At 36.1% G+C, this 19,794-nt stretch overlaps 1 protein-coding gene across 1 annotated transcript in view; it reads left to right on the top strand.

The window, feature by feature from the left end:
* The window catches only part of KCNH5 (potassium voltage-gated channel subfamily H member 5), a 338,162-nt gene that overhangs the window by 66,990 nt on the left and 251,378 nt on the right, over window positions 1-19,794 (top strand). Inside the window, exon 6 of the mRNA XM_036843658.1 lies at window positions 1,505-1,897. Within this exon, the coding sequence (XP_036699553.1) occupies window positions 1,505-1,897 (393 nt within the window). The remainder of the gene's footprint in view (window positions 1-1,504; window positions 1,898-19,794) is intronic.

Here is a 19,794-nt window from a genome sequence, read left to right as displayed (position 1 = left end):
TTTGTACATTCACAAATTTAGTGCATTTATAATTTTATAATTTGAACTTGTTGACTCCTACTTTCTGGGTCCCATTAGTCCTAGGGACACTAAATACTTGGATGCATAAGATGGTAAAGCTTCTGAAAACATTGTTTATCAAAGTCCCACTTACAAACTCCTAAATACATAGGTTTACTCAGCTTTAGCTTCATTGATGGCAGAGGTCTCTGACCTGCTGCTTCAACTCCTTTTCACAATTTCCAGGTTCCAGGTTCTGGAAGGAAGTGTTAAGTCCTGTGTTTGTTACCTTTGCCCAGGGTTGCCCAGACCTCTGCTCTTGCTCTGTCATCTGCTTTTTCTCATTGTCTCTTTAATGAGACCTAATCAGAGCAAGTCAAGGTTCATATAACATTACATTGAAATTTTTCCATTTGTCAAAAAGGTATGGAGAAGCAAACCTGAATATTTAGGTTTTTTTTTTTTCCTAAAGGGAATTTGCATCTGGGCAGGAAATCCAATATTCTTTAAGTCCTGACTGAAAGGAAAAAAGGCAAAAGCAGGTTATAACATTTATACCCCTGATATTGCTGTGCCAGTCATTAGGGCCCTGGCTGAGTCCCACACAAGAGCAAGATCACCAGCAGTGGGGCCTGGGGGTTCAGCAAGGCCGTCAGAATCAAATTTATGTGCCTTGAGGTGCCAAATATGTGAAGAATGGATAACAGTGAGTCATGCAAATAACAGTTGGGCAGTCAGTGAGATATGTGTGATTCTAGGCAAGCCTGCCAAGTGAGTGTGCAGAACTTGCAGAAGTGGGTGTCCAGCAGTGCTGTGGATCAGTGTTGGTGCTGGGGGAGGTCACTGAGAGCATGGGACTGCGGGTTGACCCTTGAGCTGGACCCAGGCAGTTGGAGGCTCCTTACCCCCACCCTTGTCCTTGGAATGTATACTCTGCTCACCATTCCCACAATGGGGGCCATTTTCAAGGATGCAGGCTTGAGACAGTAAGGTGTTGTTGAGACCTTCAGGTGTTGTTGTGACCTCCAGTCACACCTGTATATGTGACTGAACCCAGTTAAGGCTTCTGTATAAACTTTTAATATTTGGTGGGTGGGTTCAGAGATCTACTGGTCTTGTGGTTGCCCAATAAAAGCCTTGTAAGTAAGTTCCCTTGCATATTAAAACTGCCACCTACCAATCTGGAGTGGTCTGCCTCTTTCTTCGGTCTCTCCCTGACCTCCATGTATGGGGGCCAGTTTTTGAACCAACAGTTGGCCACTGGAGAGAAAGCCAGAGAGAATGGCAGACAGATCAACTTTGGTAGAGTGATTGGACATGGAGTGACTTTGAACAAACCTTGATACAACTTAGGAGAAGAGGGAGATGAAACTACAGAGCCTGACTGGCCTTGAAACCAGGAGTCATGATTAATAGGCTGTGGTTTGGCTGCCAGTAAATTTGAATTCATTACTAACTGTGCAGAGATGTCCGGGTCATTATATATACATTTTCTCTCTTTTAGGTTCTTCAGCTGGGATCAGATATCCTTCCTCAGTACAAGCAAGAAGCGCCAAAGACGCCACCACACATTATTTTACACTATTGTGCTTTTAAAACAACTTGGGATTGGGTGATTTTAATTCTTACCTTCTACACCGCCATTATGGTTCCTTATAACGTGTCCTTCAAAACGAAGCAGAACAACATAGCCTGGCTGGTGCTGGACAGTGTGGTGGATGTTATTTTTCTGGTTGACATTGTTTTAAATTTTCACACGACCTTTGTGGGACCTGGTGGAGAGGTCATTTCTGACCCCAAGTTGATCAGGATGAACTATCTGAAAACTTGGTTTGTGATCGATCTGTTGTCTTGTTTACCTTATGACATCATCAATGCCTTTGAAAATGTTGATGAGGTAAGTTTCTTTTTCTTTTTAGTACTTGAATCACATGTTTTGAGAAAATTAGGATAAAAGGAGTTTACAGATAATCCAAACTTCTTTTTAGCCACCACTTTCAATCTTCATCCTACTTAACACTTGCCATAAATTATCATATTTGATTACCTTATAATTTTCATCTGCTTTTTTTTCTTGATTTCTGGTTGAAAATACTGATTACTAGAAATATGGCTATGGTTGGAGGTTGTGGTTGAAAGAGGTGGAGCAGAAGAAAAGCCACAACATTTGGAGTCAAATATGGTTTATGAACTAGATAATTGATTGAAAGGTGATGAAATAGATGTGTGTTTTGTTTTTTTGGGGGGGAAAACTGTGGCATTTTAAAACCCTGTGCACCCATAGGTCTTTTGACTCCTTCTTCTCCAGGTAGCAGTGCTTGAGTTAACAAAAAGATACAGAAAATTTTATGGAAGAGAAATTCTTGAATTTTTGCCTTTTTGGTTTCTTTTTTATAGTTTTTGCTTTAAATTTTGTCTACATTTGTGGTTAGAGACTATATTGGATGACTTCTGATGTCTGGTCACATTCAAGATTCTACTTATTCAATGTTATCTGCACAACGAGAAATACTTAAAACATGTGTAATATCTTGAAAGACCATTTTATTCAGAGCTTCTTAGCTCCTAACCTAGTAGTGGATGATTTTCAACTTGCTACACGAAGGATGTATATAAATGAGTCAATATAGAATGTATCTATTATTAAAATATGTTCATAATAATAATTACAAACTTAATTTCCCTGAAGATTTTACTCTGTCCTCATAGACTGTTCAGATGGAAAATTCTGCACTACATTGTTGTCATTGTTTGTGTATTTGGGAGGTAGATTGCAACTGCAACTTTTCTTCAGTAACTTTTTCCATAAAATTTCTGCATTCAATCAACTTTAATGATATTAAAAATATTTCCCTGAAAGTTAAGTATAGACATTGTATTTTGATGCTGTACACGTAATTGTTACTTGAAAAATTGGGGGAAAAAAAGGAATCATAGTAATTTGTTTTCTAATTTTAGATTTTACCTACATCAAGCTTTTAAAGGTATATTTATTTCTTTCCTATTTACCTTCTGGAAGGGTTGAGAGGGGTTAATTTTGAAAATGCTAATCATATGATAAGAAGATAATAAGTCGTACTTATATGTTCACTTACTAAATGGATTAATATATTAAGATCAATGCATTAAGATTTCCATTATTTAGAACATAGGCATAAAGCTTTTAATAAAAATAATTAAAAGATTGGTTTAATTCATAGAAAAGTGAATACATTAAACAGATCACATAATAATAAATGCATTTAATATACCATACAAATACATGAAGAGATCCTCAGACTTACTGATATTAAGGAAAATGCAAAGTAAACCTACAAACTACACTGACATACCATCAGTTACCACACACACTAGATTGGTGAGTAAGGTGGCTTAGGATGTGCACTGCTCAGATCTCCTTTCATGAAAACCTGATGCATGGAGCACAGTTAGGGGATTCCTGGAAGTGGCTCCTGGTTTGGGAAAGCCAATCATTAGCATCTCTTTCAAACTCAGCATTCAGTGATATCACACTGTCACACTGGTAGCTTGAAACTGGCCACAATGGGAGTATTTACACCCAGAAAGTCGCAAATGCTATGAATAAAAACTTTTCTTTAACTTTCTGTGGAATTAGTTGTTAATCATTTACCAACACACCACTGAACCCAGTTGACTGACACCTGCTATGGTTTTCTGATCTGCTGCAGGTCACACATTGAAGCCATATTTCCCCAGCGTTGTGCCCAGCCAGTGACTAAGAATGGTAGTAACATTATGATTAGTTTACTCCTGCTCAATAAAGAGCTCCTCTATTGAGCAACTTTTGCTCTGGGACTCCCCATTTACCTGTGCTGTGGTTGAAGCTCTTTCTACACAATTCTTACTCCCCTCTTCACAGGTTTCAGACCTGCATTGTGGTCTGAAGGCTCCTCCCTCCTCCGTTTCTCCTTCATAGACATTTATCTCAGTAAAAGTCTTGCATATCTAACCCTAACTTGGCATTACTCTGTAGGAGACCTGAACTGGTGAAGCGATGGGGTGAGGCCTCTCATACATTGCTCAAGGGAATGTTGGTAAAACTTCCATGAAGAATAATTGGCAATATTTCATTTTAAAAAAGAAAAGACACTAGGGGCAACCACTAGGGGCAATCCCCTTGTTTAAGGGATTCTTTGTTATTTGCTTCCCCCACCAAACAGCCAGATTATGTACCTACCTCTTGGTTTTTCAGTTTTAGGATTTGTCTTTGACTTCTCACTATGGAATTTGAAGTTTTAGCCTCTTTCTCCCTGCCCTAACTGTACATATGCACTATTTCCATCACCTCATTCTCACAATATAGGTATACCATTCTTTTGGTTCCATAAATAGTAAGTATTTATATCATTACTACTACAAATATGCTATTTATAGTTGAACCTTCAACATGCTGTGATTACTTTTCCTTTTCTGCACTTTCCATTTTCCTGAGAGTTGGTTTTATAATTTGCTTAGTTTTATGTACTAATCACTAACTCAATCGCTAAGCTCTATGCCAGTTGTCTAAATCTCCCTCCAGTACATTGATACAAGTAATATTCTATCAACATCATTTTCTTAAACAGATCTCTCTACACTCTACCCTCCCACCTGATGGACATTTTGGCTAGCTGTAATATCCTAGGCCAGAGATAATTTCTCCTCAGATTTTGAAAGACACAGTGCCATTACAGTCTACCTTCTAATAATTCTCTTAAGAAACTTTAAGCCATTGTGACCTGTTTTCTCTTTCTGGAAATTTGATGTATCTTCTCTGTCCAGGGTTCTGAATCTTTCCAGTAATAGGCTTTAGTGTAAGTCCCATTTTCATCAGTTTTGCTGGGCACTGACTGGGTAGCCTTTTTCAATCAAGAAAAGCATGTTTTCTGTTTTCATTTTTTTCTTATGATGATTTTCTCCATCCCTTTCCCCCCTCTTTTCCATTCTCTCTCTTGCTGGAATTCCTTTTGTTCTTATACCTACTAGACTTCTCCTCTGATTCCTTTTTTTTTCTTCCCTTATTTTCCAATCTTTTATATTTTTGCCATACTTTCTGGAAGATTTTCTCAACATTATTTTCCAACTTTTCTTGTAACTAATAATGCTTTTTTTTTTGCTTAAAGTCTTTTTGGCTTGATACTAATAGAGCTAAACTAGCATTTGTATAGTATTTGATATATGTATTTCTATTATTTAACTTTTTATCATTCTAGATTATTATACTCTAGTTGTGTCTGTTGTAAATAGTCTATACATTCTAAGAGTCTTTCTAACTGGGAAGTTTAGTCTATTTACACTTATTGTGATTAATTACCTTTTGATTTTCTTAGAGCATCTTATTTTCCATTGTAAAATGCTTTTTCTTCACTTTTCTCTGTTTTTATTTTTGCTTCTTTTCTGCCATCTTTTGGATTGACTGAATTTTTTAAATCTCCTGGATTTCCTCTACTGGATAGAAGTTTTTCTGTTAATTGATTACTCTTAATATTTTTAGCATCAGTATTTGACTTATGAGTATCTTTGCCCTTCTAAATAAATCAAGGGCTTCTCTTTACCTTCTCATCTTTCAAACTATTATTGTCTTATATTTTGGTTCCACGTTATTTTTAACTTTCTCTTTCAATTATTAGAGGCCTTCTTTAGGGCATGTTTGTTGTGAGTCTTTGGGATGGTGACTCTGAGTCTCAGTTTCCATATCTGTAAAAAAAGGGAAGGAATGCTTGACTTTTTTACTTCACACAACAGTTTTAAGGAATAGATGGGAAAACAGATATGAATGATTTTTGTTTGTAGAATTGTGCATGTCTGAGGGGATGTTATTATTTCATTTGTATATGTCTGTTTCCTCAGCTTGGTGATAAGCCCTGTGATATTGAGGGATGTGTTCCATCCCCTTGGTAGTCCTTCGTTGCTCTTAGTACATATTGGTGACTCACCGACCTGAAGCAATAAAGTGTTAGCAAAGTTTTAGTAGATTGTACAATGACATAAAACAAAATAGAACTTAAAAATGAGAAATTGAGCTAGTGGTGGCTTGGGAATAGGAGAGTATGAGTCTGAAGATCACAATTTAATCCTTTGACATGTTACGAGTGCAGAATGACTTAGAGGACTTAATAACACTTTTTGTATTCAAGATTGTCTCAGTCAACATGCTCTCTTAAGACAACTTGATTTACTAGGAATTCACGAACTGGGTATGACATTCTTTAAGTGAACTGTAAGGCTGGGAAGACAGAATCCATTGAAGGAAATAATTCTGTTTGAAAAGAAGTATGTAATGTAAATTTCCTAGAAACCATAACAGGGGGTAAAAGATGTTATCACTAGGAATCCAAGGAATAGAAACAAGCTCTTTTGTAGCATGCATTTGAATACAGCTCTGGGAGGTTAGGGGGAACTGAATTATAAGACATCAGAGAAAAATGGGGCAGCTGCAGTTAACACACAGTTTGGTAGCCTGAGTGGACTTAGGAAACGTGATACATGGGGAATTTAGGGGACAATGAGTGGTATTAGTAAGTGGTAAACATGATAAACTAGGTTAGAACAAATTGAAATTGGAAAAATGATCACTTATGTATTGTTTCAGGAGACAAAATGATTGGGCCAGTGACTGTTAAGTGGAAGTATTATAAATATTTTTAATTTCCGGGAAGTTTATGGAAAATAATTTTCTAAATTATTATTTTCTTGAATTATGCTTGTCAAGTGGCCACATGTGTTGTTCCACTTTAGCATATCTGTTTACATAGCAAATTTTTATCTCTTGTCTAGTCATCAAAACAAGAATTGGAAATCAAAGAAGCTAATTATACTCATAGATTTTAGAGGCTTTTTGTCCCCTTTTGTGGAATTTCAGACGCTCTACCAAGAATAACATTTTAGAAATTGCTGTTTAATACAATTTGATCACCATTACTTTTTTATTAAAGCCTGTAGGTAATTGAAATAATGTTTAAGTGGTATAGGTAAGGATTACATAGTATTTTTTTATTTTTTATTTTTACTAGTTTTAATCTTATTAAACCCATAGAAACATTGCCAAGTCTACCTTAGAACTGATTGATTTTTCTTAACAGTGTGTTTGCTCAGCTGATAATAGACTTTTTTAAAGAGCTGTTTTAGGTTCACAGCAAAATTGAGAGGAAGGTATGAACATTTCCCATAGAGCCCCTGGCCCCACACATGCATAACCTCCCCCATTACCAACAACCCCACCAGAGTGAAACTATATTGACATATCATATTGCTATAAGTCCATAGTTTACAGTAGGTTCACTCTTGGTATTGTACATTTTATGGGTTTTGACAAATGCATAATGGCATATTGTAGTATCATACAGAGTAGTTTCACTGTCCTGAAACTCTGTGCTCTGCCTATTCATCCTTTCTTCCCTCCTAACCTCTAGCAACCACTAATCCTTTTATTATCTCCACAGTTTTGCCTTTTCCAGAAAGTCATATAGTCAGAATCATACAGCAGGTAGCTTTTTCAGATTGACTTCTTTCACTTCGTAATATGCATTTAAGGTTCTCCATGTCTTTTCATGGCTGGTAGCTCATTTCTTTTTAGTACTGAATAATATTCCACTGTCTGGATGTATCACAGTTTGTTTATCCATTCACCTATTGAAGGCTATCTTGATTGCTCCTAAGTTTTGGCAATTATGGATAAAGCTGCTATAAACTTTTGTATGCAGGTTTTTGTGTAGGCATAAGTTATCAACTCATTTGGGTAAATATTAAGAAGCACGGTTGCTGGATCATATGGTAAGAATATGTCAGTTTTGTAAGAAACTACCAAACTGTCTTTCAAAGTGGTTTTACCATTTTATGTTTCCACCAGCAATGAATGAGAGTTCTGGTTGGCACACATTCTCACCAGCATTTGGTATCATCAGTGTTTTGGATTTTAGCCATTATAGTAGATGTGTAGTGGTATCTTGTTGTTTTAACATGCAATTTTCTAATGATATATGAACATCTTTTCATATGATTATTTACCATCTGAATATCTACTTTTGTCAGGTGTCTCTTCAGATCTTTTGCTCATTTTTAATGGGGTTCTTAATTTTCTTATTGTTGAGTTTTAGGAGTTTTTTAATATAGTTTAGATAATAGTCCTTTATTATTTGCAAATGTCTTTTGCGAATATTTTCTCCCAGTCTGTAGATTGTCTTTTCATTCTTTTGACAGTATCTTTCACAGAGCAGTTTTTAATTTTAATGAATTCCAGTTTATTAATTATTAGTTTCATTAATTATGCCTTTGGTGTTGTATCTGAAAAATTATCACCATGCCCAAGGTAACCTAGATTTTCTCCCACATTATCTTCTCCAAATTTTATAATTTATGTTTTACATTTAGGTCTATGATCCATTCTGAGTCAATTTTTGTTAAGGGTATAAAGTCTGTGACTAGATTCATATTTTTTTGCATTGGATGTCCATGTGTTCTATCACCATTTGTTGAAAAAAACTATCTTTATTGTATTGCCCTTGCTCCTTTGTCAAAGATAAGTTGACTATATTTATGGGGGTCTATCTGGGCTCTCTATTCTGTTCCATTGATCTATTTGTTTATTTTTTTCCACCAATACCACGCTGTCTTGATTTCTATAGCTTTACTATAGTTGAGTGTCTGTCCTCTGATTTTGTTCTTCTCCTTCAATATTGTGTTGGCTATTTTCTGCATAGACAATTATGTCATCTGCAAACAAAGACAGTTTTCTATTTCCCCTTCCCAGTCAGTATACCTTTTATTTCCTTTTCTTTTCTTATTGCATTTGCTAGGACTTCCAGTATGAAGTTGAATAGGAGTGGTGAGAATAGACATTCTTTCCTTCTTCCTGATCTTAGTGGGAAAGCTTCTAGTTTCTCACCATTTAATATGATGTAATATGATATAAGCTGTAGGGTTTTTGTAGATGTTCTTTTTCAAGATGAGGAAGTTCCTCTCTGTTCCTAGTTTTCTGAGAGTTTTTATCATGAATAGATTTTGCATTTTGTCAAATGCCTTTTTTGCATCTATTGATATGAACATATGATTTTTCTTCTTTAGTCTGTGATGTTATGGATTCTATTAATTGATTTTTTTTTAATTAATTGATTTTTGAGTGTTGAACCAGCCATGCATACCTAGGATAAATCTTACTTGGCCATACTATATAATTATTTTTATATATTGTTGGATTTGATTTGCTAATATCTTGTTGAGGATTTTTGAATCTATGTTCATGAGAGATATTCTTTTGTAGTTTTCTTTTCTCATATTGTCTTTGCTTCTGGTATTAGGGTAATACTAGCCTCATAAATCTGGGTTAGGAAGTATTGTTTCTGCTTCTACCTTTTGGAAGAGATTGTAGGCAATTGGTATAATTTCTTCCTTAAATATCTGGTAGAATTCACTCATGAGCCCATCTGGGCCTGGTGCTGTTTTGGAAGGTTATTAATTTATTGAATCAATTTGTTTAATAGATGTAGTTCTCTTCAAAGAATCTATTTTTGTATGTGTGTGAGTTTTGGCAGATTGTGTCTTTCATGGAGTTAGTCCATATCATCTAGGTTCTCAAATTTATGGGCAAAGAGTTGTTCATATGATTCCACTTTTTTGTTATTATTATTATTATCCTTTTAATGTCTATGGCATCTGTAGTGACATCCTCTCTTTCATTTGCCATGTTAGTAATTGTGTCCTCTCTTTTTTATTTTTCTTAGTTAGTGTGGCTAGAGGCATATCAATTTTATTGGTATTATCAAAGAAAAAGCTTTTAAGATTTTATTGATTTTCTCTACTGATTTCCTGTTTTCAATTTCATTGATTTTTGCTATATTTTTAATATGTCTTTTCTTCTTGTTACTTTGGATTTAATTTGCTTTTCTTTTTCTAGTTTGCTAAAGTGGAAATTTAGGTTATTGATTATAGTTTTTATTGCTTTCTAATATATGCATTCTAAGTTATATATTTTCCTCTAAGTACTGCTTTGCTGCATCCCACGAATTTTGTTAAGTTGTATTTTCTGTTTCAGTTAATTAAAAAAGCATTAAATTTTACTTGAAATTTTCTCTTTAATCCATGTCTTACTTATAAGTGTGTTGTTTAATTTCCACATATTTTTGGATTTTCCAAGTATATTTCAGTTATTGATTTCTAGTTTAATTTCATTGTGGTCCAAAAGCAGGTATTGTATGATTTCTATTGTTTTAAATTTGTTAAGGTGTGTTTTATAGCACAGGATGTGGTCTATCTTGGTGAATATTTTACATGACCTTGTGAAGAATGTGAGTTTTTGTTGTTGTTGTTGTTTTGCTGTTGTATAAAGTAGTCAAAGATGTCAATAATAGCCAGCTAATCGATGGTGCTGTTGAGTTCTGCTCTGTCCTTACTGATTTCTGCCTGCTAGACCTGACCATCTCTGACAGAGGGATATTGAAGTATATGATAGTGGATTCATTTTATTTCTCCTTGCATTTCTATTAGTTTTTGCTTCACATATTTTGATGGTCTTGTTAGGTGCATACAATATAAGGATTGTTATGTCTTCTTGGAGAATTTACCCCTTTATCATTATGTAATGCTCCTGTTTATCCCTGATAAACTTAGTTACTCTGAAGAGTATGAGACTTTTAATGCAATGAAATGTATTATCTCTGGGATGATTTTACCTTCTATATGGGACTTTCTTAGTTTCTTATTAGCCTGCTTTAAAAACTTTTGCTGCAATTGTAAGTCCTATATACCTCCCAGTTCTTCTCTGCTTAAGAAAGCACATTAATAACACTAGTGCTTCTAATAATAATAAAAAACCATTTATATTTTTATCAATGATTGGATTAGTGGTTTATCAACACTTGTCTTTCATTTGTGTGCTCAGGGGAAGGTTTATGGGTGACCCTATTTTGCATCCTTCAATTCTACTTCAAGTTAAGAAGTCAAATCCAACAAAGATCTTTAGAAAACTAAGGGTTAGACCCTGTGCTCATCTCTGGAGGAATCAAGATTAGACCTTATGCTTCCTCAATGCAAAGACTCTCTCTTTCTAATAGCCTGGATTTACAGTGCCTGACACATAATTGCCATACTATATATATTTCTATTAAAGTGAATGAGGGATTGAAGCTTACAATGTTTCCTAAATATACCTGTTTCTTGTTAGTAATGGAAAAGTTAGGGCCAAAGGGCAGTCTTTGTGGCATAACCTTATCTGTGCCCCAAACTTCATTCAGACAGTAGGGCGTTATCCTTTGGCCGCTATGCTCACCTCTCTGTTCATAAGTTCCTTTCCATGAATATTCTCACTTAAATAATCTTCCAGTCATATGACCTACACTGCTAGCTTTCCATACATGTTTAGAGGTTACCTTAGGGTTTAGGTTCCTAAGCTGGGATCTCCCACTAGGAGTGCAAAACATTGTAGACTAATGAATACAAAGATGTACAAGGCAAAGTCACTGAACTCAAATGTACCTACCTTCTAGCTTGAGAGAAAAACTTTCTCAAAAATTATTCAAGAGTGTGAATAAAGGAGGAGTCAGTGTGAAGGAGGAGATGAGGTAAGGATTTGGAGAATGGGTAAGAGTCAGCCACAGGTTCCAAATTGGAGGATAGTGGCAGTAGGCTGAACTTTTAAATTCTATTCCAAGTGGAGATTGGCGGTACAGAATGTTAAGAAACAGATTTAAAGATCGATATCTTTTTTATATTTGAAAAATTTGGTGATGCTCCAGGATACATTCTTTGCATTAATTTTCTACAGAGGCAAAGCAGTCTGCCTAACTGAGGGAATTAGCTTTGGGAGGATAGGAAGTTGCAAGCAATCAGGATAGCAATAGGATTCCTTTGCTTGATTTTGTTGCTTACAGGAATAGAAATTTTTATCCGAACTGATCTTCATTCATGATGAAGGCTTCCTATTGTTAAACATTAGGAAATAATTCTGATATGGAGGCAAAGAAGGTTGAAATATATTGCAATATGTATACTATAAACCTTAAATTTTTTTTGCCTTAACTAACTACGGATACTTGCATAGAAATTGCTCTTTATCTTTCTGCATAGTAATTATCACTATGCTTGAGAATACATCATTTCCTCACTCTTCTTTGAAGGAAGTTCTAAACCTCCATCCCTACTCCCTTTGGTCTTTCTATTACTTCATTTTATTCCATGATTTTATCTCTGCTCTCATATAACACATGCTAACTCACAAGGAACATGTTTATCTTTATATTGGAATTTTTCATCTTTAGGAAGTTTGTTTATTAGACATTGTGGATAAAGGATTAACAAAACTATTTCTCCTTCTGCATTGACAGATTTTACCTTTGGTCAACTGTCTTCCTTTGTTCTCCCAGGGACTGATGAAGGAAATATGCTATCTATGTTTCTCGGCTGTATTACATGTATTTAAAAAAGATCTCTGATTGGTAAATTACATCTGGACTATGAAGAACTTTTAATGAGCTGTAAATAACCTGATGAGGATACCACAGCTTAAGGGTTGCCTGATTGATACAACTCCAAGCATATCCCTTGTGGAATTCTGAAAGCTATACCTGTGTTATTATAGGTGCTGGGTTAGGTGACATTTAAGCCTAGACCTGAAAGATGAGTAGGATTAACTAGGCAAAAGGAGTAGTTAGCGAGTTAGGGAGAGTGTTTTTAAAATTCACTTTTGGAGACCCCACCAGGTGAGAGAGAATATAAAATTTTTGAAGAAAGGAAAGACATTTTCTATAACTGGAGTACAGAGAGAAGAAGACAGAGATGCACATGGGAGACTGGAAAAGTAGGCAGGGGCAGGTTGTGTTAAGGAGTTTGGATTATTGTAAAGGTGGCAACAAGTTACTGAAGGATTTAAAGCATCTCCCAACCTGGTTTGCTTATGCATATATCATGATATTTGAAAAAAAAATCGAGACTTAGGCAATATACCTCTTTTTTGGTACATATTTTGATCATGCTTTATATTCACTCTAGACCAATGGATATTAATGAGAACATTTTTTTTTCCATAATAAGAAACATTTAAAATTAGTATATCATGGATATTGCTTAAAACAGATGTCTATCTGTCTGTCTGTCTGTCTATCTATCTATCTATCTATCTATCTACCTACCTACTATCTATCTATCTACTTATGCCACTGTGTATTGATAAGAATATAAATAGACTAAAACAGGTGGTATGTACAAGTTATTTAAATTGAGATTCTCTACTGAAGCATATTAACTAATGCAGGGAGTAATTAGGATTATTTCTCCATGAATCTCTTGGTAACATGAGTTGGAGACGTGAGTTCTGAATAGGAAGGAGGCAATAGAACTTGTTATATGGGTTAGAGGTGCAGATAACAATTGTAGTTTGCTACATTTTCTAGTTAGTTTTCTTTCAGTCTTTAAATTGCACTCTACAAAAGGAAATGGAAATGGACTATTTAGTCATTCATGTACAAAATCTACTTAGAATAAGACCCCAATGCTTATAAAACAGAGTGGTTTCTATATAATTGCCTGATATTGTGCTACCCATGAAGATTAAATAACTATTAATTATTAATTACAATATCAGTGCTAGAGGAGTCAGAAATTATTATGAGAGATTTCTGTATTGGTTAGTTTATTCTTTAATTAGTGTATTCATTTTCTTAATAAATATTTGGTGCTTACACTGTGGCAGGGAGTTCTAGAGTGTGTGCTAGGGATAAAAGAATGAACAAAACATGATATGAATACACAATCAGAAAGAGACAAATGGCACAAAGGGAACATACCTGGTCCTTTGAGATTATATAATGAAATGACCTGCTCTAGACTAAACCAAAACAGATTTTAGAACAATGGAAGCTATCATATGATTTTAAACTATGAATGACTTCAAAAGATAACTCTTATATAGTGTTCAGAATAGAGTGGACGGAGTCAAATGAATGCCTTAAGATTTATTAGAACACTTCCATAGGTCTAGGAGACAGATGCTAATAGCATGGTTTAAGGTGGTGTCAGTGGCAATGAAGAAAAGTGAATAAATTGGAAAGATATTTAGGAGTTAAAGTTAAGAGGGTTTTAAGATAAATTGGGTATGGGGGATATCAAAGAAAGGGGCAACATGAATACTTCTTGGTTTCTGGTTTGTGTAATCAAATGGCTAGTGCTTATATTTGCTTATATATTAGAAAAGAACCAGGGGCAATGTCTGGAATGGGAAGGTGGAGGGGAGAGTAGTAACATTTTTTTTTTTTTTAATGGGAGAGACATGAGATATTTAAATGTCTATGGGAAAGATGTAGTTGAAGGGGGAGTGGCTGGATTTTTGAGCAGAGGAGAGAAAGTTTAAAATATAGTGGATAGATGAATTCATAAGAAAAGTAGTAAAATTGCTAGGTAGTTAGGAGATGTTTTGAGATTGATGATAATGAATTTCTAGTGGAATCAATCTGCCCTATTGTATTACTTTCTTAAGCAGTTCTTAAACACAGCCCTGAAGAAAGCTGATAATTGAGTTAGAATTAGGGTTTTGATACAGGTTATAATGAAGAGACAGACATGCTAAGGAATTCAGGATGTATGGTGTTGTTGAAATTATGGGGCCACATAAAGAAGAAAATGGAGAATGGAGGGGTTAATAGATTGGGAAAAAGCAGATCTGTCAGTAGACTGGAGATTCATTAAGGTTGAATGTTGATGTAATTGGACGGTTTAGCTCAACATAGACGAAGATATGGTCAGAAAACAAGATGGTTCAATTCAAGATTTCAGAGCCGGAAAACGTTTTAGATATGACAAATTTCAGATTATGACCTCGGGAGTGGGCGTTTAAGGAAAAGTGAAAAGATTGTTAGAGATGAATTGGTGGAGAAACTGCGAGGCCAGATTTTCAGCAGGGTCATCCACATGGAAACTGAAGTTACGTAGGGTGAGGGCAAGCTTTAGGTGAGGTTGGATTTAAGAACTATTTAGGAGGTATATGAAGTAATAACTTGGAGTTCTTTGTTCTCATGGAATATTTACTGGCATAAATTCTTGCAAAGCAAAATAGTGACACGTTTCCCAATACAAAAGGTAAATAATATCTAACAATTGCATATTAAAATTTATTTTATATATTCATATCTTACCTATTTGGGAGAATGTCTTGTTAAAATGAGACTTCTATATCACATACATATCTATATTGCCCCCATTTTAAGTCAAACAAGTATGAAATACTGTGCACATAAATACATGTGCTTTCCTCACATTTGTATCAGTTAGCTTTTTTTCGCACGTAACAAACTACTCCAAAACTTTATGGATAATAACAATCACCATTTATTTAACTCACTTGCCTGTGACCTAACTGAGTGATTCTGCTGACTTTGGCTAGATTTGGCTTATCTCAGCTAAGTTCACCCATACATCTGTGGTAGGCTGCTGAGATGGCTGGTGGCTAACTGATCTGGGATGGCTCAGATGGATGTCATAGGGCTCCTCCTATGGTCTCTCATCCTCCAAAAGCCTAGTTGCCATTCTTCATATGGCAACTTAGAACGGCCATGGGTTCTAAGACCATGACTGGTCTTGGAGGCTATGCTTCTTGAGGTCTAGGCTTGGAACTGGCACAGTGTCACTTACACCACATTCTGTTGGCCAAAGTAAGTCATAAGGCCAGTCTAGACTCAAGTCAAGATGGGGAAATAGACCCTATCTTTTGATGGGAGAGGTTGCAAAGTCACATTGCCAAAGGGTATGGATACAGGGAAGGAAATGACTCGAGCTATTTTTTTCCAAACAACCTACTACACATCCTGTGTGCGAGAATGCTAGATGTAGGTGAAAAACCAAGCAACTGGATGTTATAAGTCTGTACTCCTGCTCTCTCACCCCCACTTAATTGTCATGTGTCCTTGGACAAGAAAGTTCTTTGATCATTCCTCTTTTGTTTATAAAGCAAGAGGGGAAGAAGGTAGGAAAGAATACTAGCTGAGTTATCTGCCTACTATCCTTAGTGATAATCAAATGAGAGAATTGATTTGTAGTTTAAATGGCTTTATCATTGTAAGCCATTATTTTTATGCTGATTACATCCCACATCTCTTTAATGTGGGAATCCACAAAAATATCCTGAAGAGTTAATAACACTGAGATATCTCCTGGATATTTTTCTTTATGCTCCTATGGCCTGAGGGGCTTTTCAAGTAAGGAAACTAGCTAGAAAGGAAGGCTGATGACTGAAAGTTCTCCATTAACCCTGCTATGTTCTATTATGCATTTGATGTGTTTGATATTCTCTTCCACCAGTGGAACCCCAGGGATTTGTGAACTAAGAGCTCAGAGGTTGGGATAGAGGCAGAATGCCACTGGAGTGCAGAGGAAGGCACAGGAAGATTGGAAAGCATGGAGTGAAATTAAGCAGAAAATGAATGAGCAGACAAAACTGGTGGAAAGCACAGAATCAAGAGGTTGTTATAAAAAGGTGTTAGTACAGAAGGGAGTCATTTTATTTTGGCCTGTCAAAGTATCCAGTATTACCTTATGGGTTAAATTAAAATTCCCAACAAGGGATGAAATATAATTTGAGGGGACTTCCCTGGCAGCCCAGTGGTTAAGACTTCACCTTCCAATGCAGGGGGTGTGGGTTTGACCCGTGGTTGGGGAGCTAAGATCCCACATGTCTCGTGGCCAAAAAACCAAAACATAAAACAGAAGCAATATTGCAACAAGTTCAATAAAGACTTTAAAAAATGGTCCACATCAAAAAAAAAAAAAAGTTTAAAAAAAATTATGTGTATTAAAAAAAGTATAATTTGAGGACCAATGTAAAGGTTATGAGGGTGAGTTATAAAATAAGTAAAATCTCTTATTTTAGATAGAGTTGAATATGACACCTCTTCCCCCCTCTCCAAATCATATGATGCAGAAGAAATCATTAATTTGAATTATGTACCATGGTGAAATGTTAACCTTAACAACACAACAGTGACTAATGGATTTTCCTTAACATTGTCTTGATATTTAAATAAAACATTCTTTAAAAATTACATCAATATTACATGTAGAGCTCAAGGAATTTCACAAAGCAAACACACCTAGTAATTCCTAGTAATGCTGCTGCATTAGGAAACAGAATATTACCAGAGCCCTCTCATGTCTTGCATAGTCACTACCCCTCCCTAAACAAAGGAAGCCACTTTGATTTCTAATGACGTCTGATCCCTAAGAGTAGTTCCATTTGTATTTAAACTCTTATAAACGGAATCATGCAATATTACTCTTTTCTGTCTAGTCTCTTTTGCTCAGTATGATACTTTTTAGATTCATTCTTGTTATTCATATAATTCTAGTCTGTTCATGTTTATTTCTGGATAGTATTGCATTGCATGAAGGTGCAATGATTTATTTATCCATTCTACTGGAGATGGACATTTGGATTGTTTCAAGTTTTAAGTATTTCATCAAATTTTAGAACAAAGTTATTAACTTTGAGTTTTGATTATAGTAATTGCATTAAATTCTTTTGGATACAAAACAGTGGAGAATGAGATAGCTGAAAAAAAACTTTCCAAATAAAGCAAGCACTTCTGTATTACTCATTTTGAATAACAGTTTCTGGTTTTATAAGTAGATGAAAGGGACACTGTGGACAAATTAAAAGGTGAAACTTTGGGGTTATGTTTGAGAGCAAAAAGGAGTTTGGTTTGACTGGAGCACTATTGCTTGGCAAAGGCATGGTTGGAAATGACCTGGCAGTGTGGACAGAAATGGGGTTGTGGACCTTGAAGGCCTATAGATATTGTGTTTAATGTCTATAATGAGCCCCTGGAGGATATGCTCGATACTGTCTTTTAAGAAGATTAATATTGCAGTGATTATTGGGATAAGGACAGGAAGACTGCACAGCAGTTGGCTATTGTGGGAAATGCATGACGAATCTGAAGGACTAGGTCCATTCCTTGCTAGCTGTGTGACTTTAGATAAGTCGTGTAACCTGTCTGAGCTTCAGTGTCCTCCTATGAACAGTGGAGATAGGAGTCCTGGTATTGTGAGAATGAAATGAGTTGGTCCATGTAAGAGAACTGCAGACTCTCTAGGGTTCTGGGGCCTCCACAGACCCCTAAGTAGGCCACTGCTGGGCCTCGGTGGGAATCAGTGGGAGGCAAAGTATTTAATCTCTTTTATTCAGTCTTATAGAGAATGCCTGTATTTAAGCCAATACTGCTGGTACTAATGTGATTTGTTAAATTGCACATTATGCTCTAGATATAGTGAGGTTCAGAATGAGATCAGATAGTGAAGTGCAAGGAGTGTGGACAAGACTGCCTATATTTGATTCTTGGCTCCTCCTCTTACCAGCTGCATGAACTTAGTCAAATTATTTAACTTTTCTAGGCTATGTTTTAGTAATGACACCTATCACATAAGATTATTAACTATGCCCCCTCCCTGCCCCACCACACACTCAATTCACCCCACCCACATTTACTTGTGTCGTAAAAAGTTTTTCATACATTTATTGAATGTATTGACTGCTTAACCTATTACCATATGCCATGCTTGGTAATTGACACTAGGTATACTCTTCAAGGGGTTTAGAGTTTCCTGGGATACCATGCATGCAAACAGAGACTTGTAATAAAGTGCTATTATGATGATGGTTGTCATAGCGATGGGCAAAGAGTATATGATAATACAAAATAAGGACACCTAACTCTCACAGTGGGTATAACAATGAAGATGGTGGGGGAAGAAAGACGATGTCAGGGAAATGGACATGGAGGAGAGAGTCTCTGCTATAAACTATAAGTAAGACCCTGGCCACCAAGAGAGTGGGAGGGAAGAGTGCTTTAAGTAGAGGGGACAAATTGTTAATGTGGCATGAAACAGCATGGGCACTCTGGAAACTACACATAGTTGAGCTTGGCAGGAGTCTAGACAGCAGGAGGAGGACTTGCTGGGAGAGATGCTGACCAGACAGGCAGATGCTAGGTCCTGAAGGGCTTTGCATGTCATGGTGGGGAGTGAATACTTGATTCTATAGGTAATGAGCTAATACTAAAGATTTTAGACCAGAGAGGGACATGATTAGATATATATGATGTAAAACGATAGCAGGCTGGTAGCCTATACAGTGTGATCACATAATTAAAGGGAGTGAGAATAGAGGTAGTATGGCTGATGGAGAGGCTATTCCTGTCACACAGTGAGAAAAAACATGAAGCCATGACCAAGGCATGACCTTGGGAATAGGAAAGAAGGGATATTTTTGAGGGATTTATTCAGGTATATTTGGAGCACTTTGAATGCTGAGATCCTCAAGACTTGATAACCAGTTGGATGTGACAGGAAAGGGGGTGCTCAGCCCCAGGTCTGAGAGACTGGGTTCATAATGATGTTGTTCACAAGAGTAGGGACATATTACCTTTTGAATACCTATGGAATGTCTAAATGGAAATGTATAGCAGGTGTTTGGCTTCTGTATCAGGAACTCATAGAAGTCAGTTGAAACATGGACATGCAGTAAATCAACCAGGAGAGGCTGAGGGTAATCATAATGAGAATCCTAACACATAAAAGAAGCATGGATAAGGTTAGCCCCAGAAAATGATTTTGAAAGAGATGTCAGCTGGGGAGTTGGCTAAGATCTAGGAGAAAGTGGTGACATAGAACCCATGACAGAGAGAGTTTACAATACTTACCAAACATTTTGTAACATTTAAATAATATTGGACATGGCTATAGAAAATGGTGCTTTTTGATTAAGTGGCGTCCAGAGTAGGTACCCCTCAGGGTGGATCACCTCCTCTTGGAGAGATC

This window comes from Balaenoptera musculus, chromosome 2 (genome assembly GCF_009873245.2).
Source record: "Balaenoptera musculus isolate JJ_BM4_2016_0621 chromosome 2, mBalMus1.pri.v3, whole genome shotgun sequence".
NCBI lineage: Eukaryota > Metazoa > Chordata > Mammalia > Artiodactyla > Balaenopteridae > Balaenoptera > Balaenoptera musculus.
The sequence above is the reverse complement of the archived record's forward strand: the minus strand, read 5'-3'. Positions and strand labels throughout refer to the sequence as shown.